The sequence below is a fragment of the Schistocerca piceifrons genome, chromosome 4, assembly GCF_021461385.2.
Source record: "Schistocerca piceifrons isolate TAMUIC-IGC-003096 chromosome 4, iqSchPice1.1, whole genome shotgun sequence".
Lineage (NCBI taxonomy): Eukaryota > Metazoa > Arthropoda > Insecta > Orthoptera > Acrididae > Schistocerca > Schistocerca piceifrons.
Genome location: NC_060141.1, coordinates 31240371 through 31264534, shown reverse-complemented (window position 1 = coordinate 31264534; position 24164 = coordinate 31240371). Strand labels below are relative to the sequence as shown.

The window sequence follows — 24164 nt, the reverse complement described above, 5'->3', positions numbered from 1 at the left end:
ATTCACATACAACACAGAAACACACAAAAGATCGACGGCCGTGGTGGCTGAGCGGTTCTAGGCGCTACAGTCTGGAACCGCAGGTTCGAATCCTGCCTCGGGCATGGATATGTGTGATGTCCTTAGCTTAGTTAGGTTTAAGTAGTTCTAAGTTATAGGGGACTGATGACCTCAGCAGTTAAGTCCCATAGTACTCAGAGCCATTTTTGAACACAAGATCATTGCACACGGTACTTCAACGGACGTTTGGAGATCATTTACAGTAGTAGTTTATTGTACCTTATTTATCGATGAGCATGAGTTAACGTACGTGGAATGCATTAGTACACTGCTACCGCCTTCCTCACAACGTTTTTATTGCGTCATGGAACCAATGTTTGAGCGTGCTACGTAACCGCTCGTCGATAACTGTCTGTATTTCTTCGTTCTTTCCGAACCTATTACCTCGCAGAGTGACCTTCATGTTACTGAGTAAAGCGTGATCAGACAGAGCGAAAAACTGGTGAATATGGTAACTGTGGCACAACAATGAACTTCAGTCATTTCATCTTCTTACTCGCGGCATTGCCGATGTGGGGCTAGCTGGGCATTGTCATTCTGTACGAGTGCTACTTCGGAGCACTTTCTCTGCCGCCTCTGCTGAATCCTGTGCCTAAGTTGTGTAAGGGTGTGTAGCCACCTGTTGACACAACCTCAGTGTTCCCTGGAGGCACGATGTTGACAGACGACCTGTAATGATATTCTAGTGTGCAGTTTGCCTTCCACTAGTGAACCCAGTGTCATATACTGACGATGTAACGAGTTGTACATTGTTAAGCTTAAGCGGATAGGTGGAAAGGGTACATTGAAAGCCTCTATGAGGGTGAAGATTTGTCTGATGTGATAGAAGAAGAAACAGCAGTCGGTTTAGAAGTCGGATCCAGTATTCGAATCAGAATTTAAAAGCGTTTTGGAGGATTTAAGATCAAATAAGGCAGGAAGGGATGGATAACATACCATTAGAATCCCTAAAATCATTGAGGAAGTGGCAACAAAATGACTATTCACGTTGGTGCGTAGAATGTATGAGTCTAGCGACATATCATCTGACTTTCGGAAAAACAGCGTCAACACAATTGCGAAGACTGCAAGAGCTGACAAGTGCGAGAATTATCGCACAATCATCTTAACAGCTCATGCTGCTGACAAGAATAATACACAGAAGAATGGAAAAGAAAATTGAGGATGCACGAGATGAAAATCAGTTTGGCTTCAGGAGGTGTAAAGGTGCGAGAGAGGCAAGTCTGACGTTTCGGTTAATAATGGAAGCAAGGCTAAAGAAAAATCAAGACATGTTCATTGGATTCGTCGACCTGGAAAAAGCTTTCGACAATGTAAAATGGTGCAAGATGTTCGAAATTCTGAGGACAATAGGGGTAAGCTTTACGGAGAGACGGGTAATATACAATATGTAGGAGAGGCACGAGGGAATAACAAGGGTGGAGGACCAATAACGAAGTGCTCGGATTAAAAAGGTTGTAAGACACGGATGTAGTCTTCCGTCACTATCGTTCAAACTGTACATCAAAAACGCAATGACGGAAGTAAAAGAAGGATTCAGGAGTGGAGTTAAAATCGAAGGTGGAAGGATATCAATGATACGATTCGCTGATGATATATTGCTTTCCTGAGTGAAAATGAAGAAGAGTTACATGATCTGCTGAATGGAATGAATAGTCTAATGAGTACAGAAGATGGACGAGAGTAAATCGAAGAAAGACCAAAGCAGTGAGAAGTAGGAGAAAAGAGAACAGCGAGAAACTTAACATCAGGGTTGATGGTCATGAAGTAGATGAAGTTAAGAAATTCTGGTACCTAGGCAGCAAAATAACCAATCACGGACGGAGCTAGGAGGACATCAAAAGCAAACTAGCAAAGGCAAAAAGGGCATTCCTGGCCTCGAGAAGTCTACTAGTATCAAACACAGGCCTTTATTTCAGGAACAAATTTCTGAGAATGTACGCTTGGAGCACTGCATTGTGTGATAATGAAACATGGTCTGTGGGAAAACCGGAACAGAAGAGAATCGAAGCATTTTAGACGTGGTGCAACCGACGAATGTTGAAAATTAGGTGGACTGATAAGGCAAGGAATGATGGGATTCTGCGCAGAATCGGGGAGGAGGGGAAAGGAATATGTGGGAAACACTGACAAGGATAAGGGACAGGGTGATACGACATCTGTTAAGACGTCTGGGTCCATGGTACCAGAGGGAGCTGTAGAGGGCAAAAACTGTAGTGGAAGGCAGAGATTGGAATACATCCAGCAAATAATTGAGGACGTAGGTTGCAAGTGCTACTCTGAGATGAAGAGGTTGGCGCAGGAGAGGCATTCGTGGCGGGAAGTATCAGACCGGTTAGAAGAAAGCTTAAGGCTGCTGGAAGCTAGCAAGGTCACTCCAAGACAGAAAATCAGACACACAATGAAGAAGGCAGGCAAAAGTGGTAATTCTTAGGTTACCGGAGGTCATGGATAATGCTAGAGCCCTGCCACTTCCAGACGCTCGGGGCAATTGTTCCAGGGCAGCAGTTTTACTTCAGAGAATTAACAGCCACCGCTTATATGCTGTTGTAAGGCGTCAAAGTAGAAGATGGTCACAGAAAGGCACGTCTTAGCAGACGCAGCAAGTTTGATAATTGCTTCTGAGAACTGAAACGTCAGTAGGTTTACACTGCATTGAGTGCTACGAGAGCGGACCCCACTGACTAAAGGCCTCTGGGTGGGGCCAAGTGACGTAAAACACTGTTGTTGCTGGCCGTAAGAGGTAGGGCAGTGAATGCTGTCACTACCAAAGTTGGAGTCTTTTACTGTAAGATCCCTGCCTATCGAGTAGGAGGAGAAGGGGAGGAATCTGAATGTGATTAGCCAGAGGCGCCTTAGAGGTCCAGAACCACTCGTAGATTGACTGAAGTCGGTGTGTTAGTGAGACAGGGAGAAATACTGCTCCACCACAATCCATTAAAAAGTTTTTGTATTCAGACACAGTCCTCAGTCAGATCGTTCGGGCACCAACACCGTTTTGATCGTTGCCAACATCAGTAAGCTCCAAAAAATCTATTTTTCTCACTTGGAGTGCTGCTCCAAAAGCCTGGGCTTAAAATGCTGGTGGTGTTCGCTACTTCAGTTAGCTCTCATCCTATGGATTCAAACACTGATTTCTGCCATGCAAACAGTTGCCTCCTTTACTTTTTCTAATGTTTAGAACAAGTCTTCAGTTTAGTAGTTAGTCTGATTGCAATAAATAGTGTTATCAGATACTTGCGTCTCCTATCGAGTGTTAGTCCGCTCCTCTCCTAGGTGCTTTGTGACGGTGTTTGTCGCTGATCCACACAGTGAACCTGCCTTCACTGGAAGTTTGTCTTTCTGAATTTGCTTCTAAACTCTCGGAAATTTCACACTGACCCGTAACCTCCTGTCTTCCTTATATCCTGTGTTAGGAAACGATACCAGCGACCCAGTTGTAAACAGTCTTCTGTGACGACCTTCTTGACCACACACCACAGTTAAAAGTTTATGAATATCTACTGTTTTGACTCCTTCCTTCCACAAATACCATGTAGTCCATCTTTGTCTATAATAGTCGCCTTCGACCTTGTCCATAGCTTCCCCTACTTAACAACAAACAAGCGCTGTTCTTTCGCCATACACAGAATCCCCAGCTGCCATCTAGCATCTGCGTGGCATACCAGTCAGTTTTCATCCTCCTACAAGAGGACTTTCCCGTAGTTTGAGCGGTATTTGTAAAACAATGCAATTGTACATCATTTCTGAAAGTCGTGTGTACCTGTTAAGGTTTCTTTTTGTAACAGTCGCATATGGAGCGTGGGAAAAATAACTGCTTGGGTGTCTGTGCGCTGAAATTAGTGCAGTCTCGTGTGTGTGTGTGTGTGGGCCGTATGGGTCTGCAAAAGATTTCTAGATTCCTCAGTTTCTACTGGCTCTTGAAACTTATTAAGTTGGCTTTCAGCGGAGAATTGGTGTCTAACTTTAAGAGCCTGCCAATCCAAGATTTTCAGGATTTCCTTGAAGCTGCCCCGTGTGTCAAACAAACCTGTGAGCATTCATGCCGCCGTTCCTCCTTTATATGTATTCTGTTAGTCCTATTTTATTTGATATGGGTCCCACACACATGAGGAATATTGTAAGATAGGTCACACAAGTAATTTTTAAGCAGTTGGCTTTGAAGATTGATTGACCAGTACAATTACAGACCAGTATTGTTAACATTGGTCTGCTGCAAAATTTCTGAACACATTCTGAGTTGGCATTAGCAGCCGGTTTCGGCCCTTTCCTCAGACCATCTTCAGGCTTATCCCCGCCATTACGGCTGCTGGCGGCGGCAGACGGAGCGAGATTCGTAGAAGTAATGATGTCTCTGCGTCCTTACTTCTACGGATCTCGCTCCGTCTGCCGCCGCCAGCAGCCGTAATGGCTTACAGACCCTTTGAAGTCTCTGGCTCATGACTTCCTCTCAAGTTCGATTCATCGGGCCACCATCAGTTACGAGGACAATGCTGCCGATTGAGCTTCTTTGAAATTCCGTGAGTAACCTTGTATACCAAGCGCTGGAATGATCGAAGTATGACCTTCGAGCCAAAAGATACGTATCCTTCACTCCAGCTTGCACCACGTCATGCGACAACCGGATAATCTTCTTCACAGATAACTGCTGCTGCAGCTGTATTTGTCAAGATGTACATTACGATTGTCGCACTTGCCGTTCCAATTCCTCTGTACGCCGATTTTCTGGCCTATATTGAACTCGACTCATTGTCCCTGGAGAGTACATCGGAAGATTGTCTTCTTGGTAAGCTAGCACACCTCTGTGGTGTCGTAGTGGTGGGCATGTAGTTCTACTGGAAGTAATATTCCTCAGTCCCAAACAGTGTACGAATGACTCGCAAGACAGAGTGTTTATGTTTTCCTCAGGTAACTATAATCTACTCAACCAAAGAACCCTAAATAAGGGCCCATCCCTCAAAGTAATCTCCGGTAAACTAATTTTGTTTTACATGAATACATGTTGAATTTCGTATAGAGGTACACACACAATATTGAACAGCCAGTTTACTCTTCCATTCAACTTAAACTGAGAATGTATAAGAGAAAACCATTTGCTCTACCAGTTACTAAGACATGTACTATGTTGCGCACATACGCAGAGAACATTATTCCCCGATCAAGGTCATCTATATGTAACGCTCTCAAAGCCTTACCATGTAGACTATACATCCTGAGAATATACCGGTCTTTTGGGGCCAACATTTGGTTGAGCCTTCGCGTGAGGTTAGAAAAGCACCAAAATGAAAATTGAGGAAAAATGGCTCCTTATTGAGCATTCTGGCCAAGTTGTCTATTTTTCACATCACACGCAGTACATGTATGTGTAAAATGCATTGCGAAAAGGAATTGAAGTATCACTTTTTTGAAACACGTCATTCCCCTCCCCTCCCCTCGCCTCAAAATTGCGACGCAGAAGTGTGAAATTTGGCTCAAGGATACCTACAACCTGCTTTTGTAATTGTACAAAAATGTGGCGGCCTCCGACTTACCCTCGGGCTCGGAAACTCATCAAACAGCACAGTGGCGACACATGCGAAAACACGGCCATAGCTCAGGAGTTCACGTGAATTGCAAGGTGGCTTACGCAGAGTTCACCTCTTCTCTTGACGCCACTGTGACTGGCCTCGGGAAACGCAACGTCCAGCGAGAAAATCATGCAGTTTTCTTATGGGTATCCGAGGAAAACATTTCAGACATACTGCTGCTCAGAATCAATACGAAGAGGTCTCAGGAGGTGGCATAAACGGCGTCAGTGAAACTACCCCGTCCGTTGGGGCGTTGATTTACTTACATTTTGCAGTTGAAAACACCAGTTCGTAGTGTCATGTCGAACAGAATGACGTTCCTGACAACCTTTGCCACTACTGACATCTTCCGGATGATTGAGCTATGTTTTAAGGACATCCTGGGATGCGACACCATTAAATGTGATCTGACCCCTTTGTAGTGGAGCAGAACAACAGTTTTTCCTCTGGTATAGTGGGTGGTAGTACTAGGAACGGCTCAGAACCGTTCGACGAATTCTGAATGTGATCCACTGTGCTTTTGCACTTTTTCAGCTCTCTTACTTCACGCCGCCCTGTAGTGTTATCACGGGAGCTGTGCAACACTGACAAATGCGTGACCTAAATGGCAAAGGGTACGTCTTCACTGAAGAGCCAAAGAAACTGGTACACGTCCCTAATATTGTGTAGGATCCTCTCGAGCACGCATAAGTGCCGCAACACGACGTGCCATGGACTCGACTAATGTCTGAAGCAGTGCTGGAGGGAACTGAAACCATGAATCCTGCAGGACTGTCCATAAATTAGTAAGAGTAGGAGGTGGTGGAGATCTCTTCTGCACATCACGTTGCAAGGATTCCCAGATATGCTCAATAATGTTCATGTCTGGGGAGTTTGGTGGCCAGTGGAACTGTTTAAACTCAGAAAAGTGTTCCTGGAGCTGCAATTATGGACGTGTGGGGTGTGGCATTGTCCTGCTGGAATTGGCCAAGTCCGTCGGAATGCACAGTGGACATGAATAGATGCAGGTGATGAGAGAGGATGCTTATGTATGTTTTACCCGTTAGAGTCGTACCTAGATGTATGAGGGGTCCCATAGCAGTTCAACTGGACACGCCCCACACCCCATTACAGGACCTCCACCAGATTTAACAGTCTCCCCTTTTGGCAACACCTTCGGTAGCACCCCATGAGTAAAACTGTGGCTGTACAGAGACAACACTTGATTGTTTCCTAGGCGCCTGTGAGCCGCCAGTCCCATCAACACTGATTAGATCCTACGTGCCCACAGACGGGCACTGTAGCCACAGACAGGCACTGTAGCAGCAGTGCACTGCGACTCAGCTGTAAGATGTTGAGGGGTTGCCTACACACAGGCGTCTAGGAGTCGGTCAGAAGTACATGTACATTTTTAAGGGACTCAGCAAACGTGCACAAGTGACACAAGGGTGTTGCCAAACTGTGAGTCTTAGAGTGATGCTTTGCAATTTTATTTCCACATATAGGATAAAATCCAAATAGCCATTAATACAAACTACTATAGAGTGTCTTGACTAATGGTTTAATATATCTCACAAGTAGGGGGAAATATGGATTACCAAGCAGCATCAGATGCACAAATCGTCAAACATTCGCACTAAACCAGCAGGCTATGATTTACCTTGCCAGGTGGAAGACAGCTGGTAGAATCCAAACAAACGATGAAGTAAGCAAGGACGCTCTTTTAAGATTCAAAAATGGTTCAAATGGTTCTGAGCACTATGGGACTTAACATCTGAGGTCATTAGTCCCCTAGAACTTAGAACTACTTAAACCTAACTAACCTAAAGACATCACACACATCCATGCCCGAGGCAGGATTCGAACCTGCGACCGTAGCAGTCGCGCGGTTCCTGACTGAGCGCCTAGTCCCTTTTAAGATGGAAGAAAGTATTCAACCCATATTTCAGTTTCAACGAGAGTTGAACATCATCCAGGATGAACTGTAACATCGTATAGAGGAGACACATAGGAGTTCCTGACACTGACCTTGGAGACTGTTAACTGTGGCAGGAAATTAAATTTAACCTTACAAGCATTTCTCTGTTAAACTAGTGGACCATATATGTAAGATATTTACACTGTTTTTTATCCATTTTTTCAGTAGCACTATTGTTTTATATCTGTGACATTGCATCTGACAGTACCATATGTTCTGCCGTACCCTACGTAGGGAAATATACGACACTACTTCAAACGATTAAAGAAAAGTGAACATGTCTGGCTGAACACTTATCAAGTCAGAATGCACGCACAATAAAATGAGTCTGCTGTGGCTGTAAGTGTCGGTGATGGGATTTCGGCAGGACGGCCTCCCTGGAGCAGCTGGTGGAGTGTCCGCTGTGTAAGGGCCGCATGAAGGACCCCCGCATGCTGCCAGCCTGCCAGCACTCTTTCTGCAAGGACTGTCTCGTCAGAGTCGCCAGGGACGCAAGTGAGTACTGCATACTTCCTGTCGACGCTTCTATGTATTTCGACTGTGGAATATTTCAGATATGCTTAATGTCAGTTTCTCACTGTTCTGACAAGCACTAAAAGTATGAATTACTAGCATATATCTTAAACCCCCTTCTTGTCGAAAATTTATGATCGCCGTATTGCGTCCTTTGTATCCAGATCTCCCCCCTATGCTGCTCTTAACAACAAATTCCGTACCTTCCCTCTCACTGCAAGAGCGCCTCAAGTTCACGTTCTGGCCTCATCCTTGTACTTCATATAACCTTTAGGTCTGTGCAGACAAACTTCAGTTTCCTCACTGAGCGTACCAAAGACATCGCAATGCCGGCTCTCTTTGCAAGATGTCAGAAATTCCAGATGCCTCCCACGCGACCTTAATGCCACACTGTCCCACGTCGGGTGCAAATACTGTGTTCTAAGGACAGTAATAATTGTAGGCTGTACCACAAGATGCCTCCACTTGCCTGTCTTGTGTCTTATGATATCTTGTGATCTACCTATTACTTACCAGTCCTACTTCCCTTCAACCTCTATACAGGGTGTTACAAAAAGGTACGGCCAACCTTTCAGGAAACATTCCTCACACACAAATAAAGGAAAGATGTTATGTGGACATGCGTCCGGAAACGCTTAATTTCCATGTTAGAGCTCATTTTAGTTTCGTCAGTATGTACTATACTTCCTCGATTCACCGCCAGTTGGCCCAATTGAAGGAAGGTAATGCTGACTTCGGTGCTTGTGTTGACATGCGACTCATTGCTCTACAGTACTAGCATCAAGCACGTCAGTATGTAGCATCAACAGGTTAGTGTTCATCACGAACGTGGTTTTGCAGTCAGTGCAATGTTTACAAATGTGGAGTTGGCAGATTCCCATTTGATGTATGGATTAGCACGGGGCAATAGCCGTGGCGCGGTACGTTTGTATCGAGACAGATTTCCAGAACGGAGGTGTCCCGACAGGAAGACGTTCGAAGCAATTGATCGGCGTCTTAGGGAGCACGGAACATTCCAGCCTATGACTCGCGACTGGTGAAGACCTAGAACGACGTGGACACCTGCAATGGACGAGGCAATTCTTCGTGCAGTTGACGATAACCCTAATGTCAGCGTCAGAGAAGTTGCTGCTGTACAATGTAACGTTGACCACGTCACTGTATGGAGAGTGCTACGGGAGAACCAGTTGTTTCCGTACCATGTATAGCGTGTGCAGGCACTATCAGCAGCTGATTGGCCTCCACGGGTACACTTCTGCGAATGGTTCATCCAACAATGTGTCAATGCTCATTTCAGTGCAAATGTTCTCTTTACGGATGAGGCTTAATTCCAACGTGATGAAATTGTAAATTTTCACAATCAACATGTGTGGGCTGACGAGAATCCGCACGCAATTGTGCAATCACGTCATCAACACAGATTTTCTGTGAACGTTTGGGCAGGCATTGTTGGTGATGTCTTCATTGGGCCCCATGTTCTTCCACCTACAAGTACGACACATGGAAAGTAAGCGTTTCCGGACACATGTCCACATAACATATTTTCTTTCTTTGTGTGTGAGGAATGTTTCCTGAAAGTTTGGCCGTACCTTTTTGTAACACCCTGTATATCAGAGGACCTGCACGAGTATCTTGTGGCACAAAATGATTGTCTACAGGGAATTGACACATTCACATTCGCTAACTTCACAAAATTCTATACCAAATAACCTCCCACCTCCACCAATGTCACACAGATATCAGCACATTCCCAATTTGTAATATCCGTCGCGACAATGGACCGCCTCAGACTATCGATTGCTTTGTTCATTTCTTTACCTTCTTCTCTCCTACTCACGTTAGACATCTTCAAATTCCCCACGCATTCCATAAATTCAGTACACTGGGCCCCACCGTCTCTCTGCTCTCATCTCCATCACTTTGCTCATTACCTTCCCTTCCAACAAATCAAGTACCCTCTTTCTCCTTTCCTCATAGAATTTGCTCCATTCTTATCATTTTTCACTAAAGAGTGAATTCACATTTACCCAATCGCGGTCCCCGTCCCCTCACCGAAATCGTTCACACCATACCCAAAACATCGATACTTCATTTCCTATCCTCGAAACCTCGTACTCATCTGATATCGCTATTCTTTGACGCAGCTAATCCACATATTCATAAGTCATTTCACGTAATATACCTGTATGTCTGTGCTGTTTACAGTCTACTCCATTGTGGTGGCTTGCTTTTCAGGTGACCTGAAATGTAGCTGTCTCGTGCACGCAATTGACAATTGATCATAGAGTGTAGTGTCGTATTGAGAGAACAGGGGGGGGGGGGGGGGGGGGAACCCAGTGCCGACTCATAGGAATGGGAAGCACTTGGCCATACAGAGAGCTGAAAGAGTAGTCATGGTTCGTGTTCACGGGATCCTTAATGAGTGCAAGTCGTGACGCGACAAACACCCACTCACTGCCAATGCTACAGCCTCCACATACTGCAAGTTTGGGCCGTTGGCGCATCTGGCGCCGTGCAGCGTTTGAAACGAGGCAAAGCTGCGACCCTCCGGACCACACTGCACGCCTCCAGTCACCTACCGTCCGATTTCTGTGTTGTTCGCCCCACAGAGTACGGCACTGCGTCGCTGTGAGCAATGGGCTTTTGTGAGCTACTGTGAAGAAAATAGTTCTCAGTTGATCTATTTTGCACAATTTTGAGCGTGAACTTCATCTAAACTCGAAAGAACCTTTTCCACTTCCAAACTTAACGAAAGTAACCACGTCAGACGTTGGCAACAAACACCGAAAGAACACACCCAAGCGTGTTACCAAGAGACTTACGACCGTGCACTATCTTCTGCATCTACATCTACATCCATACTCTGCAAGCCACCTGACGGTGTGTGGCGGAGGGTACCTGCAGTACCTCTATCGGTTCTCCCTTCTATTACAGTATCGTATTGTTCGTGAAAAGAAAGATTGTCGTTTATGCCTCTGTGGGGGCTCTAATCTCTCTGATTTTATCCTCATGGTCTCTTCGCGAGATATACGTAGGAGGGAGCAATACACTGCTTGACTCCTCGGTGAAGGTATGTTCTCGAAACTTCAACAAAAGCCCGTACCGAGCTACTGAGCGTCTCTCTTGCAGAGTCTTCCACTGGAGTTTATCTATCATCTCCCTAACGCTTTCGCGATTACTAAATGATCCTGTAACGAAGCGCGCTGCTCTCCGTTGGACCTTCTCTATCTCTTATATCAACCCTATCTGGTACGGATCCCACACTGGTGAGCAGTATTCGAGCAGTGGGCGGACACGTGTACTGTAAACCTACTTCCTTTGTTTTCGGTCTGCATTTCCTTAGGATTCTTCCATTGAATCTCGGTCTGGCATCTGCTTTACCGACGATTAATTTTATATGGTCATTCCATTTTAAATCATTCCTATTGCCTACTCCCAGATAATTTATGGAATTAACTGCTTCCAGTTGCTGACCTGCTGTATTGTAGTTAAATGATAAAGGATCTTTCTTTCTGTGTATTAGCAGCATATTACACTTGTCTACATTGAGATTCAATTGCCATTCCCTGCACCATGCGTCAATTCGCTGCAGATCCTCCTGCATTTCAGTATAATTTTCCATTGTTACAACCTCTCGATATACTACAGCATCATCCGCAAAAAGCCTCAGTGAACTTCCGATGTTATCCACAAGGTCATTTATATATATAGTGAATAGTATGACGGAAGCAGCTACAAAACTCAAGGTGACTGGGCAGCACATAAATAGGGGGTGTTCATGAGAAGCACACACTATTTACGAGATGCACCACAAAGAAAATTTTGAAGATGCGGCAGTGAAATTTTGTACCATGCTTTACATGAAAGTAAGAAATTTACTGTTGAGTTCCTTCGATTATATATATTTAACTTTTCTATAAAATGTAAAAAGTTTGTTTTAAAAAATAATATTTTCTCAGAAACTATTCAAGAAGCTTCTACAAAATTTTCTCTGTTTAATCCCTTTGCATATAGTAAGCTTCTCTGATGAGGTGTTTTGAATATGTCGAATAGGAGAATTTTAATAATTTCTTAATTATACTTCTGTAAGAAAAATACAAAATTCATGTTGAATTCACAGCACTTTGCTTCGTACCTCAGCTTACACTCAAAATTTTAAAATTTTTTCTTGAAATAATATTTGTTGGGTTTGTAGAAATAAGTGAACAAAAATTCATAATTCTGGCCTTCATAGATTCTGATGAACTTTCAAAAACATAATTTTCAAAAAAGAATTTAAATTGATTGGTGACTCCATGGAGTGCTTGTGCATAACGACCATATATATTAAATTAAAAGGAAGGTCAGCGTTGGCCGTAATATTGATGTCTTATTGATAGCAGAATCGATTTTCGATCACATAATGATCATCCTCAGTGCTGATATGTACAATTGTGATCGCTTCTCAGTTTTGGTTGTTGATAACTTGATACCAGTGTCTGAGTTTAATTTGTACATATCAGCACTGAGGATGATCACTATGTGATCGAAAATCGATTCTGCTATCAATAAGACATCAATATTATGGCCAACGCTGACCTTCCTTTTAATTTAAAGAATTTAAAGTTCAACCAGACGTGTTTTTCTTATGCTACCTATTCAAAAGTCCTCAGATTTAAACTCAGAGTCCTCATTCCCCTAAAGTTTTCTCTGCTGGTTTCCTGTTTTATGCTTTCTTTTCTTTGCCAGATTTTCAAATGACTTTTCAGCTACAGAGAGGCGCCTCAAACCTACTCTTCTCAATACGTCTTGAGTGAAATTTGAAATATCTGCGCTAGTGAACAGAATGGCGGAAAACACAAGTCCAAAAACGATTTATTGGATTCACCAAAGCGAAACAATAATACAATCACCAAAAGAACAACAGACTCGATACCAACTGCGGATCGTCACCAATATACAACAACAAATAATAATAGAAAAGACACGACTCTTCCTGAGGAGAGACCACAATCAAACAATTCTAAAAATGTCAAAATGTTCGTCGACTATACCAAGTCCATCTGCAAGACATCGGCCAGCTGGAAGAGGCATGTCGCCGTGGCTCCCGGGTTGGCAGTTCTGTATACGTCCAAGCGGAGCGTCGAACTGCCCTTTGCTGGCAGTGCGCCGTATAAAGCCCGTTTCGCGAATGTATCTGCCGGAACTATTTACAATCACGTGCCTGGCGTAGCAAAGTAGTTCCTGGTCTACCTGCGACCTCTGCTGAAGCTGTTTTGCAGGCTCAGCGAACGGGTAGCGGTCCCTAGCGATCCTTTGAGGAGACCTGGTGTTGTGTTGTGTTGTGGCCGTTGGTAAATATTTGTGTTGACAACACAGATGACGTAGGTTTTCCTGGTGAACATACACCCTGCGATGCAGGCATCTTGTCTTGGTTGGACGTGAAGTGGGATGCCAATGCAGTAGGCGCTATGATGTCTGAAGTGGGCGGCCGCAGCAAAATTTCGTATTTGAAAGCCTTTCTCTCTAACACCTTCATCCTCCGTACGTTCCCATCATTAAATACAAGAACTGCATCATAAGTTGCAATTCTGACAACTGTTGAACATGAAAATGTGGTGTGACGGCACTGTTTCCATAATCAGTGAATTTCGCGACTCATTAGAGTTGCGGGCTTCGCCATCAACACATTTCTTTATAAGCCGGCCGCTGAGGCCGAGCGGTTCTAGGTGCTTCAATGCGGAATCGCGATGCTGCTACGGTCGGAGGTTCTAATCCTGCCTCAGGCATGGATGTGTGTGATGTTGTTAGGTTAGTTAGGTTTAAGTAGTTCTAAGTCTAGGGGACTGATGATCTCAGATGTTAAGTCCCATAGTGCTTAGAGCCATTTGAACCATTTTTTTTTCTTTAGAAGTTCAGGATCGACCAGAAACTTGTAAATGGGCTTGACAACATCAAGGATGCAATTTGGAAGCCTCTGCTTGTAATTGTAGGGGTTGTTATCCCGCTGAAATTCGAAAAGGAGGTATGGCAGGAAGGTTGCGTCAACTATTTCAAATCAAATGGCTGTGAGCACTATGGGACTTAACTTCTGAGGTCATCAGTCCCCTAGAAGTTAGAACTACTTAAACCTAACTAACCTAAGGACATCACAAATATCCATGCCAGAGGCAGGATTCGAACCTGCTACCGTAGCGGTCGCGCGGTTCCAGACTGTTGCGCGTAGAACCGCTCGGCCACCCCGGCCGCCCAACTATTTAATTATTTTTCTTCGGATAATACTTCGTCATTGAAATTGTGGGAGTTCATTGTCAATGTGTTCTAGTAGCAAGTAAAAAGAAAATTTAAAATTTACATTTTCGGTAAATTTCGCGAACGTCCCCTCTTAAGCATCGTATGCCTGAGGTACACCCGCTTAGCTGCAACGCCCACATGGAATGTCTGCCTCTTAAAATTGATTCACATCGCCACGTTCTTGGCAGCCATGTCGACTGGAGTCGCTGGACGCACTAGCAGAATACTGCAGTAGTATGGCGCGATGGTAGTCTGTACCGGGACTTGAGACGAACAAAGAATTTAATGACGTAACTTCAGTTTCTGCTAGGTGATACTGAAAACTGTGTGTGTGAGTGTGTGTGTGCGAGGCACGCAGCGAGTGCAGCCCGCCCCCCTGCCCGCCTGCCGCAGGGAGCGTGTCTTGCCCGGTGTGCGGCGCCGCGAGCTCGGTGCCCGTGGGCGGCGCCGCCCACCTGCCGGGCAACCTGTACGTGGGCTCGCTGCTGCGCCTGCTCGCCGCCAGGGGCGCGCCGCCCGCGACGCTGCCGCCCCCGCAGCCGCAGCCGCAGCCGCAGGGCGCCGCCGCCGCCCCCGCCGCCGCCCCCGCTGCCGCCCCCTCGCCGCCCACGCACTGCTCGCTGTGTGGCCAGCAGGCGGGCGACCAGAACAAGCTGCAGCTGCAGGCCTGCAACCACTGCGGCCAGGTGAGTAAGGCCTAGAGCGCGGGTCGCGGGCCGCGGGCCGCTACTGTGTGGTGCAGAGGGCGACTACAAGTTACAGCTGCTCTGCAGTTGACACTTGAGTACTTGACAGAGTCTTCATACACGGTGCACCTACAGGGTGACACACGGGAGACAGAAGGTTTTAATGAAGTAATACTCAGCCAACTTTAAAATTAATGCATGTATATTTACACAAAACCAATGCTCATTATTTGCCATTTTAGTTAACAAAGTTATTTGTGAAAAATAATGTCGTCAAGGCGATGTCCATCATTTCGAATGCAGGACTCAAGTCTCTCCTCAAAATCATCCATCACACGGACTAAAAACTCTGTAGGCATGGCAGTAATTTCTTGAATCATTCCATTCTTCAACTAGTCCAAATTTCGTGGTTGGTGGTTATAGACACAGTTCTTAAGGTACCCCCACAGAAAAAAGTCACATACTGACAAGTCGGGAGACCTGGGAGGCCAAGGAAAATTGCCAAAACGTGAGATAATCCGGCCAGGAAACATGCGTCTAAGAACTGTCACTGAAGTGTCAGCGGTGTGCGATGTTGCCCCATCCTGCTGGAACCAAACGCATTTTAAAGGGATTCCTCGCCTTCTTAGTTCTGTTTTCAAGAATGTTTCAAGCATACGAATGTAACGAACCGAATTAACAGTAACTGTGGCCCCGTTCTCTAAAAAAAAAAAAGCCAAAGAGCCAAGAGCACACCAGATTGTTACTTTTTCTGAGTGTAGAGGACACTGGTGGATAAGGTTTAGATGCTCTGGAGCCCAGTAACGTTGGGTTTGCTTATTCACGGTCCCGTTCAAATGAAAATGAGCTTCATCACTCACCAAAAAAATTTCATTTTCATTCGATCCCAAAATCACTTGCATTCTGTAAGCGAAGTCTTCTCGTACAGCAAAATCAGTTTCCTTAAGTTTTTAGACAATGAGTATTTTGTAGGGATGGAATTTTAATTCTTTATGCAAAATTCGTCGAACCGATTCACGATTGATTCGTAACTCACCAGCATGACGTCTATCTGACCGTCCTGGGCTTCTGACTGCCGCTTGCCTTAGCCCTTCAACATTGTCTGGTGTCGTCACTCTGCGTCTCGGGCCAGGATGCTTCTTATCCAGTATGTTTCCAGTTGATCTGAAGTTTTCCACCCATCTGAGGATTGTGTTACGACTCGGAACAGCTCCATGTCGACCGACATTAAACCGCGCACGAAACAATCGCTGCGTAGCAATAATAGACTCACCACTTTTCACGAAACTGTCATAGACCAACACTCGACGTTGCAAGTCCCACTGTTCCATATTGACTGAGTAAATGAGAAGGCGCCTTGTGTGGATCAGAACTATCCCCACCACGACCACCTCCCACCACCGCGCCCTCAGTACTACGCAGTTCAAAACCGTCCGTCTCCCGTGTGTCACCCTACCCTGTACATTAACGAGATCACCAGCTGTGTACGATGTCAATGTGCAGTAACCATTCACAGACAACAGGCGGCAGTGCTAGGAATGGAGGCTGTATACAGAAGAGATGGTCAATATTCATGGATATGACAGACGAATAGAAAAGCTGGTAGAAGTCAACCTCGGAGACGATCTGTTTGGATTCCGTGGAAATGTTCGAGCACGTGAGACAATACTGACCCTACGACTTATCTTAGAAGATAGGTTAACGAAAGGCAAACTTACGTTTCTGGCATTTGTAGACTTAGTGTAAACATTTGACAGTGTTGACTGGAATACTTTCTTTCAAATTCTAAAGGTTGCACGGGTAAAATACAGGGAGCTGTTTATGATATGTACAGAAACCAGATGGCAGTTATAAGAGTCGAGGGGCACGAAAGGGAAGCAGTGGTTCTGAAGGGAGTGAGACAGGGTTGTAGCCCATCTATTAATGTGTATATTATCTATTAATATTATTATATTATCTATTAATCTGTATATTATCTATTAATCTGTATATTGAGCAAGCAGTAAAGGGAACAAAAGAAAAATTTGGAGTAGGAATTAAAATCCATGGAGAAGAAACAAAAATATGAGGTTTTCCGGCGACATTGTAGTTCTGCCAGAGACAGCAAAGCATCTGGAAGAGCAGCTGAACAGAATGGACAGTGCCTTGAATTGGGGATATAAGATGAATATCAACAAAAGCAAAATAAGGATAATGTAATGCAGTCGGATTAAATCAGGTGATGCTGACTAAATTAGATTAGGAAATGAGACACTTAAAGTAGCAGACGACTTTCCGTTTTTTGTCAAGCAAAGTAACTGATGACTGTCTAAGTAGGGAGGCTACAAAACATAAACTGGCGATGGCAAGGAAAGGGTTTCTAAAGAAGAGAAATTTGTTACTATCGAGTATAGATTTTAGTGTCATGGAAGTCTTTTCTGAAAGAATTTGTGTGGGGTGTAGCCTTGTGTGGGACTGAAACACGGACAATAACTAGTTTAGTTATAAAAAGAGAATAGAAGCTTTCGAAATGTGGTCCTACAGAAGAATGTAACTAATGAAGAGGTACTGAATAGAATTGGCGAGAAGAGGAATTTGTGGCACAACTTGACTAGAAGAAGGGCTCGGTTGGTAGGACACGATCTGAGGCATCGAGGGATCACCAGTTCAGTACTGGAGGGAAGCGTTTGGGGCAAAAATCGTAGAGGGAGACCAAGAGATGAATGCAGTAAGCTGATTGAGAAGAATGTAGGTTGCAGTAGGTACCGGGAGATGAAGAAGCCTGCACAGGATAGAGTAGCATGGAGAGCTGCATCAAACCAGTCTCTGGACTGAAGACCACAAGAGGAACATGGCATGAATGATCATTTAAAACAAAAATGTCAAGTAAATATGGGATCTAAAACACATATTAAAAGCTATGAGCAATTCTTCATCTTCGATACTGTGAAACAAATCTCTTCTACTGCAAGCTCTTTGCTTGCCAAATTTTGGGAAGTGGCATTATGAACCAATCCAAGAAACAAAATGTCCAGTAAACATGTGTTCTACAACGCATACCTTAAGAGCTGTGAGCACTTGTTCACCTTCACTGCATTGAAAGACAGCTCTTCTAATGAACAAGTGCTCGTAACTGCTTAGCTGTGCAGTTTAGAGCACATGTTTACTGGACATTTTTTTCTTGTTTTCGTTCATACTACCACTACCCAAAATATGGAAAGCAAAGAGCTTGCAGTAGAAGAGATTTGTTGCACAGAATCGAAGATCAAGAATTGCTCATAGCTCTTAAGTTCTGCATTTTAAAGCTTATGTTTACTTGAATTTTTCTCTTCAAATGATCATTCCTATCGTATCGCTGAATATTGACCATCACTCTTGAAACACCCTGTACAGTGTGATGGGGCTTGGAGGGGGCGGGGGGAGGAGGCAGCAGGGAGGGGTGGAAACAGTCCATTCGTCGTAATGTGGAAACGGAGCGATTTGTCTGACTTCCAATAAGGCATCATCATTAGCTTTTGGGCCAAGGGTGGAAGCATTTCCGAAATGGCTGAACTTATAAACCGTTCGCGTGCCGTCGTGGGTACCACATGCCATGCTTAGCAGATTGGCGCAATCCATAACTGGCGCCAAGGTGATGGTAGCGTCTCCACTGATTGGCCACACGTGACCTTTTCAGATAAATTACCTTTTATGCTCCACTGAACATACAGCCGTTGGCATGAAAGGCGTGAAACGACTGAAATCAAACACCTAGCAACAATTATCGGATGGGTCCAGTCTGCGAGGCATTCCCTGGGTGATGTCATCTTGGAAGGCACAATGGATCAATACAAGAATCTCTTGCTGCTGAAAGTCTCAGAGACTCAGACTAACATTGGGTTGGTCTTTGCCCCATTACACTGTAACGCCAGATTTGTGCTGAAGGGAGGCTTTCTACCTGGCAACTTCTCTATGGCAGCTGCTGACTTTGAGACTGCGTGCACCATAGACTGTCGAATATAACCAACTGAGTCCCCTTCAGCCACAATATTCTAAAATGCCTTATGGGCTTGTCACTGATCTGCCGACATCTCTTGGTATAATTATGAACAATACCTAGAGAACGAAAATCGCTAATACCAAAGATGGGTTACAAGGGTCTCTAGTCTACCAATAGGAATAAACTGCCAGTAAACTGGCTTCACATGTATAGTTGTAGTTATCGATACGTCCATCCTATTCCACAAGGTCATATGACAGAAACAGACTGCAATGTGTGAAGGCGTTTCAGTGAGATTGCTAGTCGCTCATGTTGCACGTGACCAAGCAGTTTGCTGATATTTGGCGTGAACCGATATATGTCATACATCGAGTGGTCGGAGTTCTCGTTTGAAACGCACAACTATCGAACGTGAGACCAGGTGTATACGGCGTACGGTTGCAACTCACCTTAGAGCGACTTGTTCGCAGCTCAGGGAGTCACATCTCTGCAGTGTTGCACGTGAATATCCTCTGGGATCAGAATGAAACACTAGTCTAGACCATCGTCATACATTATGTTGTCGACGATATTTGAACATGATATATGAAAATACTGCATCCGACATTAATTTCAGATGCTGAACTGTTTAGAAAACGTAATTCATCGACGAGCAGCTTATTTTTCTGAACGACAGTTTTATGTAATTTCTGACTTGAGTGAAAAGACTATTCGATCTCAATTCTGTCGTTTCATTTGGACCAGGTAAAGATATGGATTTGGAGGAATGAATGAGTTTACACTGAGGTGACGAAAGGCAAGGGACAGCGATATGCACATGTACAGGTGGCCGTAGTATCGCGAACACAAGGTATAAAAGGGAAATGCAATGGCGGAGCCGTCATTTGTATTCAGGTGATTCTTGTGAGAAGGTGTCCGACGTGATTATGGACGCACGACAACAATTAACAGACTTTCAACGCGGACTGGTAGTTGGAGCTAGACGCGTGGAACATTCCATTACGGAATTCGTAAGCGAATTCAGTATTCTGAGATCGACAGTGTCAACAGTGCGCCGAGAATACCAAACTTCAGACATTACCTTCCACCACTGGCAATGCAGTGGCCGACTGTCTTCACTAACCTTGAACAGTGGCGTTTGCGTAGTCAATGCTAATTGTGATGTCCGCTCTCCCCTTTTGTTGTCGCTGTCGACGTTGAGCCGCTACTGCTACAGCTCGGTCGGTGGAATGGAGACGCGACGCGCAGTGATGGTTGTCCCCGTCGGATAACGTGGAACAGCACCTGAAAATCTCTAAAGAAAATTGTTCCTCGCGTAACGTATGAAAGTCCGTTTGCGAGTCCACACAGTCTTCTCAGCGAAGCGAACTGCCGATTTTAATTGTCTGTTATGGTTTTATGATGATCTGCTATGCCCGGTTAGTTAGTTATTGCAGTATTGAGTGAATCATTCATCACCGGCGTCGCTTCACACCGCTGAAGCGAGAAAAAATTCATTTGCGGTTCAGTATCACTAGTTGTTGTTACGTTGCTGGGCAGAATTGTTCACTATGGCACGACGCAAGTCGTATTTGTATTATCTTCGTGTGGTCGTATTAATGTTTCCTACTCCAGGCTAATCGGGTATTGCAGTCTTCGATACTATGTACATTCTTCGTTGTAACTGTTCACTTTGATGAAGGTTGAGTCCAACAATAATATCTCCAATAATTAAAGTTCATTAACTCGCCCTACACTACCAGAATATGGTTAGCACACTGGACTCGCATTCGGGAGGACGACGGTTCAATCCCGTCTCCAGCCATCCTGATTTAGGTTTTCCGTGATTTCCCTAACTCGTTTCGGGCAAATGCCGGGATGGTTCCTTTGAAAGGGCACGGCCGATTTCCTTCCCAATCCTTCCCTAACCCGAGCTTGCGCTCCGTCTCTAATGACCACGTTGTCGACGGGACGTTAAACACTAACCACCACCACCACCACTACCAGAATATCACTTAGAAGATCACTTCAGTTCAAGTTCTCAAGTCAGAATAACTGAGAACAAAGTATGCGCATCTCTATTACAAAATATTACTTTTAAAAAAAAAAAAAAAGAAAGAAAGAAACACTGTCGTAGCATTCCGTTTGTAGTACTATGGCAAACGGTGCTCTCTCTCTCTCTCTCTCTCTCTCTCTCGAGATGATAGCAAGCAAACTAGCAAGCGAATAACTTTTGCATGGTAGAGTACTGTAGACGCATTGAATTTCCTTTTCGCCGCGTTTACAACTCTCCTTCACAATAAATATTATCTCTGACCGACATATTGCTTGGGACTTAACTTTCGTCGTACTAATTTGCAGTTATTCCTAAGATGTTTGATAGCTAATTAAAAATAACCTTACTTTCTTTCCAGCTTTATATCATGACAGACTCCGTAATTATTGAAATTGGTGTTCACCAAAACTTTGAGGTGTTGTATTATTGTCAAAGTTGTCGTACCTGTCAGGATGACACTGTTCCCTACTTTAATTATCATGACATTCTTATTTGGGTTTTCGGGTTTCTTGGAGTGTTACGTAATACACAGGCAACTGTGCTTGAAATAACCGCAGAAAACAATGTGGGACGTACGGCGCGCGTATCCATTAGGACAGGGCGGCGAAACTTGATGTCAGTGCACTATGGCAGCAGACGAGTTCCTTCGCTAACAGCACGACATCGCCTGCAGTGCCTCTCCTGGGCTGCTGACCATATCGGTTGGACAACAGACGACTGGAAAACCGCGGCCAGCTCAGATGGGTCAGTTGGTAGGAGTTGATGGTAGGGTTCGAGTGTGGCGCAGACCCCATGAAGCCATAGATCCAAGTTGTCAACAAGGAAGGCACTGTGCAAGCTGATGGAGGCTCCATAATGGTGTGGTCTGCGTTTATATGGTCCAAATGAACCGATCATTGACTGGAAATGGCTATGTTCAGCTATTCGTAAATCATTTGCCGTCATTCATGAATTAGTGTTCTCAGACAACAACGGAATTTTTATATATGATAATGAGGCTGTCACCGGACTACAGTTGTTCGTGATTGGTTCGAAGAACATTCTGGACAATTCGAGCGAATGGTTTGGCCACCCAGATCTACCGACATGAAACCCATCGAACATTTTTGGGACATAATCGAGAGCTCAGTTCGCGCACAAAAGCCTGCTCCGGCAACACTTTCGCAATAATGGACGGCTGTAGAGGCAGAGTGGCTCAGTATTTTCCAACGACTTGTTGAGTCCATGCAAAAGCGGAGTTGCTGCACTATACCGGGAAAAAGGAGGTTCGACACGATATTGCGACGTATCCTATGTCTGTTGTCACCTAGTGAATAATTGAGTGCAATTTTATTTTACGTTGGGCATCGAGGTTTCTAAGTAACTCATTGATTTTACTGGACTCTTTGCCTGTTCGTTATAGTAATAATCTGTTCGTTGTGAAAGCCTGCCGCTAGTAAGAGGAACCACTCCTCGTCTGCTCCACAGAGCTTCTGCGACACCTGCTGGTCCAGCCACACCACGGCGCTGGAGGACCAGCTGTCCCACATGCGTTCCCAGGTGCTGGAGGCCGCAGAGGGCATCGACCGCAAGGAGGCAGACTTCAAGGTAAGGTCCCATTCGTCCCTCACAGGGCTTATTGCATTCTTCGCGAGATTTTCACCTCAGTATTGACAACCTCTCGTTTACACGACAACATTTACTTGTAAGTTCTCACCGCATTGTGTCATTACCATATATCGTGATTCCATGGAAAAAGGAAGAAAATACAGGATGGCTGTGAAGTATCTTTACAAATTAACACCTTAATAGCCTTAAAACTGTACTAAATATTAACAAATGGTTTTCAACATGTGATAACTGATAAATCTTCTTTCCTCATTACACATCTCAATGTGTGCACCCTTAGTGCCACGGGTAATATCCAGTCGGAATTCCATTTCTCTCCACGTATGATTCAAGATTTCCAGTGTGACATGGTCAAATGCATTGCGAATGCAAGTCCTGTAGGTCTTCAACCTTGGCTCAGCATACCAGATCCTTTATAAAACCCCACAGGAATAACTCTAGAGGTGTGAGGTCAGGGGATCGTGGCAGCCAGCAATTTTGCTCATCTCGTCCAATCCAGTTATCCGGAAACTCTTCGTCTAGAAATTGACGGACGTTTGGGACCAGTGGGTTAGCGCCCCATCTTGTTGGAATATGTCATCAGAATACAGGTGTTCCAATGGTGGCGCAGCAAACTCTTGTAACAGACCCACGTAAACACGAACATTGACGGCAGGCTCGATGAAAAATGAGGGACGGACGGTGCAACTGTGGATCAGTCCTCATCAAATACTGACCTTGGGACCGTCTCTTTCTATTTCACATGTAACATGAGTATAGTATGAACCCCATATCCGAACGTTCTGACGATTCAGTTTGCCGGTAACATGAAACGTTGCCTCATCGGAGAAACAAATCTTTTCCTAAAAGTCGTTGTTTGCGTCAGTTTTACCTAGCGTATCCACTACAAACTGTTCGCGCTGAGGTTTTAAGACATTGTACGCTGTTGATCATCTCATTCCCAACCCTCTGGCCGCCGTGGGACTCCTTGCAAACGTCTATTGTTTCTTGTCCACGTTGGTGGCTGAAACAGATGTGCGACCGTTTCCCTTTTTTAAAAGAAAATGCTAATTTTTTCCATAAATGACGTATACTAAGTTGGTATACGTCATAGTTGGTCGGGATACTTGGTGCCTTCCACACTATGTTCGAAAGTTTCGTTGGACTTGGGTATCGGATGTCGTCAGTGTGAACCAAGTAGCACGTTGAGCTTTCTCCAGTGGCGTCCATATTTTATCAGGTTCACAAGTCCAATTTTGCGTCAAAACTGGGTCACCTGAAAGATAAAAAACTTTATGAGTGACCTTAATACATGCGGAAATCATTTGTTAATAGTATTGTTTTAAAATTGCTTACTACATGCGGAAAATCATTTGTTCGTAGTACTGTTTTAACGTTATTAATGTCTTAAGCTGTAAAGATAATTTATGGGCACCCTGTATATCACGCTATCTGTGTAGCACCTGTACTCGGCGCGAGGAATAAGCTGTGCAGAGCGTCATTCCTTTTTTATTGATGAAGATACACT

General features: G+C 44.6%; 1 protein-coding gene across 1 annotated transcript in view; it reads left to right on the top strand.

Annotated features, from left to right (window-relative positions):
- The window catches only part of LOC124795568 (RING finger protein nhl-1-like), a 118245-nt gene that overhangs the window by 1562 nt on the left and 92519 nt on the right, over nt 1-24164 (top strand). The window contains exons 2-5 of the mRNA XM_047259640.1: nt 7952-8079; nt 14764-14867; nt 15006-15056; nt 22475-22636. Coding sequence (XP_047115596.1) covers nt 7952-8079; nt 14764-14867; nt 15006-15056; nt 22475-22636 — 445 coding nt within the window. The remainder of the gene's footprint in view (nt 1-7951; nt 8080-14763; nt 14868-15005; nt 15057-22474; nt 22637-24164) is intronic.